The 12,138-nt window shown below is 40.3% G+C and overlaps 1 protein-coding gene and 1 pseudogene across 1 annotated transcript; one reads left to right on the forward strand and one right to left on the reverse strand.

Annotated features, from left to right (window-relative positions):
• Positions 1–1,839: 1,839 nt before the first annotated feature.
• On the reverse strand, positions 1,840–3,437 carry LOC125100990 (tubulin polyglutamylase complex subunit 2). The gene has a single exon (XM_047731584.1). It carries the CDS (start codon positions 3,384–3,386, stop codon positions 2,508–2,510), a length of 879 nt encoding a protein of 292 aa, XP_047587540.1. The 5' UTR covers positions 3,387–3,437; the 3' UTR covers positions 1,840–2,507.
• A 179-nt stretch (positions 3,438–3,616) lies between these two features.
• The window catches only part of LOC125101191 (ferritin light chain-like), a 63,021-nt pseudogene continuing 54,499 nt past the window's right edge, over positions 3,617–12,138 (forward strand).

Consider the following 12,138-nt stretch of genomic DNA (forward strand, 5'->3'; position numbering starts at 1 on the left):
TTTTTAAAAAAGAAATGTTATGGTAACAATTATTTTAAGATTTCTAGTAGGTTGGCTGATGGTGATTGTTAACACAATAGTTAATCCATTTGTATTTTTAGTAGGTATTATCATAAAAATAATTAAAAGGTCTTACATTCAGATTTTCTGAGAATTATTAAAAATAGTTTTTTTTTTTTAAAGATTTTATTTATTTATTTGACAGACAGAGATCACAAGTAGGCAGAGAGGCAGGCAGAGAGAGAGGGGAAAGCAGGCTCCCCGCCGAGCAGAGCCGGATGCGGGGCTCGACCCCAGGACCCTGGGATCACGACCCGAGCCGAAGGCAGAGGCTCAACCCACTGAGCCACCCCTTTTTTTGTTTTTTTACAAAGACTTGTATTTTTATTTTTATTATTCAAATTTTTTTTTGAAGGGAATTTTATCCTTTTAAATTTTTATTTTACTTTTTAATCAGAGCAAGAGTGTGAGCACAAGCAGGGGGAGGGCAGGCAGAGGGAGAAGCAGACTCCCCGCTGAGCAAGGAGATTGGATGCAGGACTCCATTCCAGGATCTTAGGATCCTGAACTGAGCCAAAGGCAGCCGGTTAACCTCCTGAGCCACCTAGGCGTTCCTCAAGTGTTTATTTAAATTCCAGTTAGTTGGGGTGCCTGAGTGGCTCAGTGGGTTATGCCTCTGCCTTCCACTCAGATCATGATCCCAGGGTCCTGGGATTGAGCCCCACATGGGTTCTCTGCTCAGTGGGGAGCCTGCTTCCCCCTCTCCCTCTGTCTGTTTCTCTGTCTACTTGTGATCTCTCTCTCTGTGTGTCAAATAAATAAATAAAATCTTTAAAAAATTATTTAAATAAATAACAAATTCCAGTTAGTTAACATACAGAATAAACACTAGTTTCGGGTGTAGAATTTAGTGATTCATCATTTACATACAAAACCTGGTGCTTATCAGAACAAGCACCCTCCTTAATGCCCATCACTCATTTAACCCACCCTCCTACCCACTTTTTACTTTTTTCTAATGGCAGTAATCCTAAAAGTATAAGTTTTCATCCTTCTTTATCTTCAGAGTTTGATATAAACAACTGTGAACCTCCAAACTCTCCCGAAGAATGACAGGCCATTTTACAAGGTGTGAATGATACTGGAAGACAAGCACAGGCAGGACAGAGGGAAGCCAACTTTATTTTTTTTTTTTAAAGATTTTATTTATTTATTTATTTGACAGAGATCACAAGTAGGTAGAGAGGCAGGCAGAGAGAGAGGAAGGGAAGCAGGCTCCCTGCTGAGCAGAGAGCCCTATGCAGGACTCGATCCCAGGACCCTGAGATCATGACCTGAGCCGAAGGCAGCGGCTTAACCCACTGAGCCACCCAGGCGCCCAGGGAGGCCAACTTTAAAATGGACTGCTATTACTGTCCCTTTCTCTCTGGAAGTTTGAAATTCTACCTCAGGTTACTACAGAAGTATCTAGTGATTGTTGGGGTATTCTAATTCATATCTGACAGGAATATGCAAACCAAAGAAACTTAGTGGTCTAGATGTTATTTTCTTAATAACTCAAAATTCATTACATAACACCTCCTTAACATGATTTCTTTCTTTTCTTCCAAAGAACAACATCTTCTCTTGGCACTTCCCTCTGATTAGGATGGTTCCTCTCAGCCCTTTCCAAATAATATTCACTTAGTCTCTAGCAACCCCTTAAACTTACCTCATCTCTCACCCTAAAAGATGCCTCTTTCTTTGAATGGACACTACAACCTCAACAACATGTATATGTGTATGAAAACCACAAAGTAACATATTAGATTCTTTTTTTTTTTTTTTTTTGGAAATGACAAACTTTTATAGGAAGCTAAAAAAGGACCAGAATTAGGAAAAATAAAAAGTATACAACTGTATCTTCAAGAATTTTCATGGAACATTATGACCCATCAAATCAAGATATCCACATTTTCTAACAAAAATGAACTGAGTAAGGCAGCATGAAAATATTCTAATACAGTGCTGCTCAACAGAACTTTCTGTGATGACGGAAATGTTCCATTATCTCTGTTGACTACAGAAGCTACTGGCCACATGGATGCGCATAATGTGGCTAATGCAACTGAGGAACTGAATTCTTAATATAGTTTAAACAGCCACTGTGACTAGTGATTACCAACTGAACAGCACAGTTCTAATGCCTCATGGGTCAAAATCAGGGGATTTCTCTCATCACCACTGACAAGTGTAGAGGGTTGGGGGTGGAAAGAGAGGGAAGCTCTTAACAGCTCTATTTAACCCTTACGTTCTGAAACTCTCTCTCAGAGGCAAGAGATGAGGCAAGTTCTCTGGGGGAGACCTGAGAATGCCCTTGAACTCCTGGCTAATGCCAATGGAAGCAGAAGGCCTAGGATTTGGCTCACTGTGATGGGAAGAGTGCTATGGTACAACTCATAGAATCTGAGGCTTGGGCCATCTGTGCACGGAAATCATGTTAAGGGGCTCGCGGGGAGGTGGGGTACTCATTTCCGGACAGGGTTTCCAGGGCTAGAAGAGGATTTAGAGGTGGAGGGAGGACCTGGGGGCCCTTTCTGGCCACCTGCAGGCTGGACTGGCCCTTTCTTTTTGGGGATTAAGGTCTTGTTCTTGCTCTTGAACACTTTGCTGGGATCCAGCTTGTTCACGAAGGAGTTGGTCTCTTCTGCAAGTAGGTGTGTATTGTAGGTGATGGGTTTATACATGTTGAACCACTGCTTGACCTGTGGGCTAATGCCATAGCTGGTGAAGGCGTACTGCCACTGCGGCAGGCCCAGGTGCGTGATGAGCAGGCGATAGTAAGCGGTGAAGGTGTCTGTGAGAAAATGCCAGTATAATGCTCTGTCCAGGAACCAGATCTCAGTGTCTTGTGCTAACGCTGGTTTCCCTCTTTTGTAGACAAGGCAAACCTTCCCATTCCCATTGCAAGGATCCAGCTCAAATATCACGCTGCGAGAATCAAAGTGTGGCTTCTCTGGCTGGTTCTCACTGGCTTCAAGTGCGTCATCCTCCAGGTCTGCCAGAGTTGGTGCATTCGGGAGTGAATACACGGAAGACTGGTTGAGTTGAGTCAGTTTTGAGATGCTGTTAATTGCCATGCTGCCCAATGGAATGGTGTGCTCATCCAGCTTCACACTCCATGTCATGTGGAAGCCATTGGTCATCAGGTAAAAATTCTTCACATCCTCAGGTAGCACACAGTTATTTTTTTGTTCCCATGAAGAAATCATATGACGTTCAGCAGGTGGTTTCTCTATGATAGTCACCTCTGTCACACCTGGGGAAGATTCTAATATGCGGGTGATCCCCAGGGTCAGCTTCTCCAGGTGCGGCTTGCTGCAGCCCGGGGGCGGTGTCTCCTCCATGGCTCGCGTCCCCGCTCCGCGCGCGGCGGGCGCAGCGACGGGGACCCGGCGGGAGAGTACATATTAGATTCTTGATATTTATAGACTTATCATTCCTGGCCTCCCCTCACCATTAGATACAGACTCCATAAAGATAAGGACCTTGTTATATTCATCAGATGCTCAAGAACTACCAAATAAATAAATAAATGAGAGCCAGTAACTCAATGGTCTACAATGTGTAATCGACAATGATGTTAGGTACGGTGGATATAGTGGGTGATGAGGCTAGTCCACAGAAGGCCAGCAAGCTCTTAAGTGAGTTTCAGAAGCACCTGATGTTTTTACGGTAAATGGTTTCCTTTGGTGGCATTGTCAATCTCAGAATTCTCGAAAGCCCCTTCTATAGTTTTAGTGAAATTTAAGGGTCTAATACATAGTGCTTCTGTATGCAGGCAACACAGTGCAGAAGTATAAAAAGGATTTTGCAGCCAGAATCCTTCAGTTCAAGTCTCAGTTTTGACACTAACTAGCTATATGATCTTGGAAATAGAAGTATTTATATTTCCAAAACTGTAAGGCTTAAAGTATACACAAAGAACACAACACAATGCCAAACATAGTAGGTGCTTAATAATTATTTTTACTATCATAAAACTTCTAAGTGATCTCCAAAGCTGAGAATTTGGGCCTCTAACTTAAGATAAATACATTAATAAGAATGAAAGAATGACTAAAGAAGAATTAATTTGGGCTTAGAATTTAGTTTAGAAGAAATGTTTAGTGTTACTAGAAAGAAACTGGAACTCTTGGAAGTTGCAGTATAGACATCTATAAATAAGAGTAAGTTAAGTACAGATTTTAACACTATTATTAGACAACTCTGTGCTGAGATTCAATCCCAGTAAAAACCAGCAGGAGTCAGGCACGTACATTTTAGCCCATTGCCAAGGAATCACTTACCTCTAGTGCCTGAATAACCAGTATAACCTCAAAGCAGAGTCTGCTTATTTTTGTTTTGAAAACATTAAATATTCCAAAACAAAGAATTATCCACCTCCAGCTTACACTCCAATTGTGAGAATTTTGTTTGCCTACATTTAAAAACAAACACAGAGTTTTTCTTAAGCCATACTTCAGTTCTTCTCTTCAGGTTCAATTATCTTATGTGGTAGAATCTTCAATGTAAAGAGACTGCTGCTTGAGCAGCACTTTATTGAAACAAATAATCTTTCCATATTTAAAGGGTCAAATCCTAGAGCATATCTGCAAATCTGTAAGAAATTTAAGTGAGTCTGCCACTCATAGGTATGCTGTGGTTGAAATTCAATGCCTATGAAGATAAGCTATAAAGAAATGACCTTCCCAAAGTCTGTTAACTGCTCCTATGAGAAACGGAAAGTTATGAGAAAATGGAACTATCTCTAGGCTTAGTTTCATGCAGCATGGATAACCAGAAGCAGAAGCTCTTCTGACGTAAGAATCAATAGTTTCAGAGGGAAAAGTCTCAGCCTTATCAGTGAACGATGACCGTGTCCAAAGGGGACTTTTTAGCCCTTACCTAGCTTGTCTTTCCGTCTTGCATGTAATGCTGTCGACCTCCTCAAATTCTTTCCTATTCCGTAACAATACTCTTAAGTTTACCTATTTCTCCAGACATGTCTTTTCAGTCACTTTAACGGATTCTTCTGTCCTAAGGGGCCAACCTCAGACCTCTTCTCTATTCTCAAATTATTTCAAGCAGGGTCAGAGAATCATCTGCCACAAAACGTCTTTTAGCCTTGTTAAAATTCAGATTCCTAGGCCTGCTTCCATACTCCTGAATTAAATGCTCTGGATATGGGAGGAAATAAATGATTTCCTATAGTAGCAGTGTAAATCTCAGAATTCTCAAGAATTCAAAGGCCTCATTATAAGTCCCCTGTGAAATTCACAGGTCTTTTTTTTTTTTTTTAAGATTTTATTTACTTATTTGACAGAGAGAGATCACAAGTAGGCAGAGAGGCAGGCAAGCAGGCTCCCTGCTGAGCAGAGAGCCCAGTGTAGGGCTCCAATCCCGGGAGCCTGAGCCATGACCTGAGCCAAAGGCAGAGGCTTAACCCTCTGAGCCACCCAGGCGCCCCCCACAGGACTATTTTATATAATGCTTCTATCCCGAGGCAACACAGTAAAGGAATAAGGGGAGAAGACTTTACAGCCAGAATGCTTGGGTTCAAGTCTCAGTTTTGGCACTTATTACCAATGTGACCTTGGAAATATAAATTCCACTCACCAAGATTGTGAGGTTCAAGAAATAATATATGTAAAGAAGCTATGTATGTAAAAGGCTTGATGCAAAGCTACATGTACTAAGTGCATTTTTGACAAGTTACCTGGTTGATTCTGATGCAGACCAAGGCTAGAGAACCATTGGGTGATATCACTCATTTCCAAGGTGCCAGATCCACTTGTAGGAGATTATTTAAAACTCTTCAGTGTGGGGTGGCTGGGTGGCTCACTGGGCTAAAGGGATGGCTCAGTGGTTAAAGCCTCTGCCTTGGGCTCAGGTCATGATCCTAGGGTCCTGGGATTGAGCCCTGCATCAGGCTCTCTGCTCAGCAGGGAGCCTGCTTCCCCCTCTCTCTCCACCTGCCTCTCTGCATAGTTGTGATCTCTGTCCGCCAAACAAATAAATAAATAATAAAATCTTTTTAAAAAAATTAAACTCTTCAGTGACTTCCCATTGTACCCATTGTATACAATCCTGCATCATCTCACGTTTCTTTGCCTTTCCAGCTTCTTCTCTTGTTCTCCCTTCTGCTAAGAACTAGTCATACAGAAATTCCTACTGGTATTCTTTTTTTGGCTCTCAGCTTTCCTACTGGCTCTTCACTGTTTCTAAAATAATTTATCTGTCCAGGCAATTTTGCCAGACCCACAATTTGTCCCATCTCAGCCTGGATTGGATGTCAGTTCCTTCTTGATCACCCAGGTTTGAGTTTGGTACTTTATGAGATATCATGCACTTTAAGTTATTTGTTTCTATCCCCTAGAAGATATTTCCACTTCCATATCCTGGCATATATTAAGAAAGTGTACCAATGCAAGGTGCATTATTAATGCAAGGTGCATATTGATAAGGTGCATCAATGCAAACTGATGGATGAATCAATGACTCACAGATTATGCTTCCAGATCAGATCTCTTCCTTAGGCTTTCATATTACATGGACATGTAAAAAACTAAATTCATTATCTTCCCTAGCAAAATATTTCCTCCCTCCCACCTAATTCTTCTTTTCAGTGAAACACATAAAAATTTGCCCAACTGCTAAAACTAGCCGGTTGAGGATTATCTAAGACTGCTCTATCTCCCTTATCCCCATATCCAATCTGTCATACTGCACATTAGCAATAGCCTAGCTCAGAGATTTTTCCAAAGTATGGTTACTGAGGTTTGATTTAAGAGGGTATTTTGAGTTCACATGTTTACCTTCCCTCTTTATTAAAAACCCATTGAAGAAACAGTAAAGAAGTACAAAAGGGAATAAATTGATAATAGGCCTAAGAACAGGAAGACCAGAGTTTGATGACTTGCTGTAAGACAGGAAGCACGTGGAAGCTATCATAATGGACAAATAGACTCCAAGGGAGCAGATACAAAGAATGGAAGTGGAGATGAGATTGATGGGTAGATGGGGAGCTGATGGCTTGAAGGCTACAGGTGCTGTTACCAACCTGGGCTGATCATAAAATTACATGAAGTTCTTATAAACTTAGAGAACCTCAAGACTATTCTCTGGGGACTCTGGTTCAGTGAGTCTAGCAATACGACTCAGAATTCTGCCTTTTTGATAAGGGTCTCAGGTGATTCTTGTGAAAAACAAGTTTAGGCAATACTGGAATACAGACACCTCTTTGTTCAGAAACCCCACTCCAACTGCCCCACCCCAGATATACAGGGCATATGGGATTAGCATTTATTCCCCAAGCTTAAAATCAGATAATTTTTTTTAAAGATTTTATTTATTTATTTGACAGAGAGAGCGAGCACAAGCAGGAGGATCAGCAGGGAAAGGGAGAGGGAGAAGCAGGCTCCCCACTGAGCAAGAAGCCAGATGCCAGGCTTGATCCCAGGACCCTGGGATCATGACCTGAGCTGAAGGCAGAGCCTTACCTGACTGAGCCACTCAGGCACCCCCAAATCAGAAAATTTCTAAAGAAATTTTATAATTATCTGGGACATATAGCAGAGATAGCACCCCAAAATAAGGCTGCCCTCATTCTGGCATTTAGAATTGCCAAATAATGCCCTGCCTGAGCATCTTTAAAGTGAGTCCTGCCAGTCTACATGCCCTAATCACATACAGAGAGCTCTGTAGTCCTCCTCATTCAAGGAAGAGCCTTACTGTAGACCCAGATATAGTTAGCCATGTTAACAGCCTAGACTTTCATTCACACACATGAATAAAAACCTAAGCTCACCAAACATTTGAGGGAAAAAACAACAGCTTGAAAGAGAAAGATAAAAATTGAGCAAGAAGAGCCTAAAAACCTAGCCTTTAAAACAATGTGGTAGATGCTGAGATGAACCAGACTCCCCTTCAGTTAGTTGCTGGCAGAGTTGCCAACAGAAAGCTCTAAGGTAACTGCATTGGCTGAGGACAGCCACCCAACCCACAATCATGGCCTGAATCCCATGACTTATCAACATGGAGACATAAAGTCCTGGCTCCCTCACCCCAACTTGGGGAAATTCTGTAGGGTTATCCCAGATTCAAAACTCCCTGAAACTCAGGGGCTCTTGGGTGGCTCAGTCAGCTAAGCATTCGACTCTTGATTTTGGCTCAGGTCACGATCCCAGGATTGTAAGATCAAGACCTGCGCTGGGCTCTGAGCTCCGTGCTTAGCTGGGAGTATGCTGGAGATTCTCTCCCTCTCCCTCTGCCCGCACCTTGTTCACATTCTCTCTCTCTCCCTCTAAAATAAATAAATAAATCTTAAAAAAAGAAAAAAAAAAACTCCCTGAAATTCAGCTGAGAGCTCCACAGAGATTGCATTGCAGCTCAGTTTCTCATACTGCCCAATCCTGTATCTTTCACATTCTTCCCCCAGATGCTGATCCTAAGGAACCTTTTGCATGCTAATCTGAAACAAGAGATGATTTAGTAAAGGGAATTTTTTTATTTAAAAATAGTGGTTACTATCCTCAGGGAGATTTGAGATAATAATGCATGCATAAAACAAAAATACGCAGCTAGGAAAAGATGAGAAGGAAAATGAATAATTATTGGAAATTTAAAATATGGTATTTGAAATAAAGAACTTAATAGAAAATTAAAGGTTGAGAATGCATCACAATTTTATAGATAACAGATTTTAGAGATTTTCTAGAAAAGCTATTATCTTAGGAGGTTTAATATCAATATAACCAAATTTGAAAATGACTTTTTTTAAAAGAAAAGGGGAAACAAGAAGTAGAATATAATGTCCAGAGTTGGAGAAGGGTAGTCTTCAAACCAAAAGAACCACATCATGAGAAGCATAATTTTTTTAAAGGCTTTCAACTAGACATACTTCATAAAATTTCTGTCACCAAGATTTTAAGATAATTTCTTGAAAACCTCCAGTGTGAAAGAACAGGAGTTTAAAAGGAGTATAAAGGAAAGTGGAATCTCATTACTGATGCTAGAAGGAAATGACACAGTATCTTTAAAGTTTTGGAGTTAAATGATGTTGAATCTGTAATTTTATACCCAGCTGAATTATGGAGAGAGGGAGGGAGAAAAAAAAAAAATGCTTTCCTGCATACAAGTACCCAGAAAAGTTTTCTGATACCTTTATAAGGAAAAATACTTAAAGAAGTATTCCAACAACATTAAGAAAGAATGCAAAATGGGGAGGACATATTGTCCAAGAAATTGAGACTGTAAAATCAAGTGCAATGAAAAGAAATGTAGGGTGACAGTTATGTAGCAGTTGCAAGAAGGCATGAAGTTTACAGGACTATTTGGATTCAGTGATCAGTGGGTGTTGGATAAGTTGACCAGAACAACAGTAGTAAGCCAAAGGTTTCAGTTCCTATATAACACCATTGTTCTTGGTGCACAACTAAGTGGGCAGTTAGCCCCTCCCTGTCTACAATGCCTAGGTAACACTGGAACCAAGGTAGTTTTCATCTTTCCTTGCCAAGAATAAGGTGTGAACTCTCCGTTCCTCCTGACTAACTGCAGGATATTTATTTCTAAGCTCTACAAATAATGCCTATGAAGCATTCTTCGATAGGCTGTGATGAGAAAGTATCCCCTCCCAAAGGCAACTTTTCCAATTATCAATATATGCTAGAGGATGTGGGTCTGTCACACTCACTTTGGTATCCTGGTATCTATTCTGTTTGGCTCTCCACTGACACTATGGCAGGAAAAGTCCCTGTATTAGTAACAAATTACCACAAACTTAGAGATTTAAAAAATGTATTCTCTTGCAGTCATGGAGGTCAGAAGTCTAAAATCAAGGTGTTGTCAGGAATGTTTTCCTTCTGGTGGCTTTAGAGAATTCATCTTATCTTTTACAGCTTCTCCAGGTGACCCAGATTTCTTAACTCATGCTCCTTTCCTTGCAATACCCCAACTTCTTGCTTCCACTGTCACGTCTCCTACCACTAATTCTGATCCTCCTGCTGCCTTCTTAAAAGACGCCTGTAATGGCATCAGACAGATCCAGGTAATTTCAAAATCATTAACTTAATCTTACCTGCAAAGTCCTTTTTACAACACAGAGTAACATTCACAGGTTGGATCACAGGGATTTGAAACACAAACATCTTTGGGGGGCCACTATTGGAACTACTACAATCTCATTTGAATATCCTAGCATTCATGAGTTGGTGTTGTTTTTAAAATGTTTAATGTGTTGTTACTAATCTGTAACTGAATTTTATTGATGCTGCTCCATTAAATGGCTCGATCTACTAAATTATTCCTTCTTACTACTATTGCCTGAAGTTCAGTCTCAAATCATTTTTCTTGCCTGGACTACATTAATGATGAACTGTTTGGTTGTCCTGTCTTCTAGTCCATCTCCCTCCCTTTCCCATGGTTATTGGAGTTTACCAAAAAGCAATCTAATCTATATTCCCTGATGTAAAATAAAATGTATCCCCATGGCCTTCAGAATAAATACTAAACCCGTATACTCCCCAGATACATTCTCACATGCTGTTACATAAACTTCACATCCTTGCCTGAATGGGTCACATTCCATCAATTCTCCTCCTGCACTCTTCCCTCAGCTTGGAGGACCTATGTCCTTCCTTTACCTAACTTACTTCTGTGTGTCCCTCAAGACTCAATTCACCCCTCTTAACTTCTCATATGCCTTACCTGACCACATTCCTATGCCCTTCACTTCTCTTTACAGACTCTTCAGGATGCTGAAAAATCTTCAATTGCAGCATTCATGACTCTGTATTATAAGTGTTGGTTTACTTGTCTGTCATTGTCAATTGCCTGTGAATTTCTTGAGGGCGTTGACAATGTCATCTATTTCTATGTCTTGGCAGAGGTACTGGCACATATTTATCCCTCAAAAGAGTATTTTTTGGATGAACGAATAAACTATGACATGCTTTGGCCAATTGCCTTTTTATATGTTTATCACTATCCATTCTTTTTATCGAGTGTTTCCCAGATACTATGTAGACAAACGTGTGTGCATGAATCACATACGTACACACAAATCAGCACTTCTCACTATCTGTTCTTAACGCTGACTTGACAGAAATCAATTAGCAAACTAATGTTTAATGCTGCATAAACAAGTACACAGTATATACTTAAGTAAAAAGAGACTGAAGTTTTATCAAGGAGTCAGTGCACAAAATCAAAGAAACGAGATGGGAGGAAAAAGTTTTCCCAAGGTTTCTTCAAATTGACTTCTTTAAATCACAAGAAAGCTAACCTGATCATCATCATGTCTCACGTTTGTACAGCATGTCCTAGTTTTCATAAGTTTTAAAATCATCTCTTCATTTGATCTTCATGACTGTGTGAGACAAACAGGCTTGGTAGGTGTTGCTTCAATTTTAGAAATGTGAAAATAGACGTTTAAGGGGAGTTGAGTTCTTGAAAGGAATTCACAAAAGTTAAATGCTATAGAATGAAAAGTAGAACAGTGAACTGACAGAGGAGTTTGTAAAAATACTGATGACCAATCCTCACCCCAAACCAACTAACTGAATTCAACTCTCAGGGAGAGGAAGGGATGTCCCTAGTAGCGTCTGTAGGTACTAACATCTTACTGGATGTTCCTAATGAGCAGCCAGAGTTGAAAAAGCACTAGATTAGAACTCAGGTGTTCTGACTTTAGTTCAATGGATTTTAAACTACATAATGCCAATTCAAAACAGGTGGTCTATATTATATCGCCCTATTGGCATTAGGTTATTTTTGTTATATTATCTTGGGGAGGGGCAGTGGGAATGAAGGTTTGTATTAGGTTTCACTGATCTAATTAATATTTTCTGATTTTTTTCCGATTTTTTTTTAAAAAGGGTAGGACTGCCTACATTTAAATAGCATTCAAAACTGAAGTTCTAAGTATGTATTTTCCTGGCACCTTGAGAATTAGTAATAAGGCTTACTATGGACAAGACGAGAAGTGGAAGGATAGGGAAGCAGGCATGCTACATGGCAACAAATGTGTTCCATGTCTCTTATATAACGTAACTGCATGATTCCTTATGAAATCCAATCCAAATGCTGTCACTCAATCATCTGAGGAAAGTTCTAAACTCC

The sequence above is a fragment of the Lutra lutra genome, chromosome 5, assembly GCF_902655055.1.
Source record: "Lutra lutra chromosome 5, mLutLut1.2, whole genome shotgun sequence".
Classification (NCBI taxonomy): Eukaryota; Metazoa; Chordata; class Mammalia; order Carnivora; family Mustelidae; genus Lutra; species Lutra lutra.

Coding starts and splice junctions, on each gene's coding strand:
- LOC125100990 (XM_047731584.1), bottom strand. CDS start 3,386: ATGGAGGAGACACCGCCCCCGGGCTGCAGCAAGCCGCACCTGGAGAAG.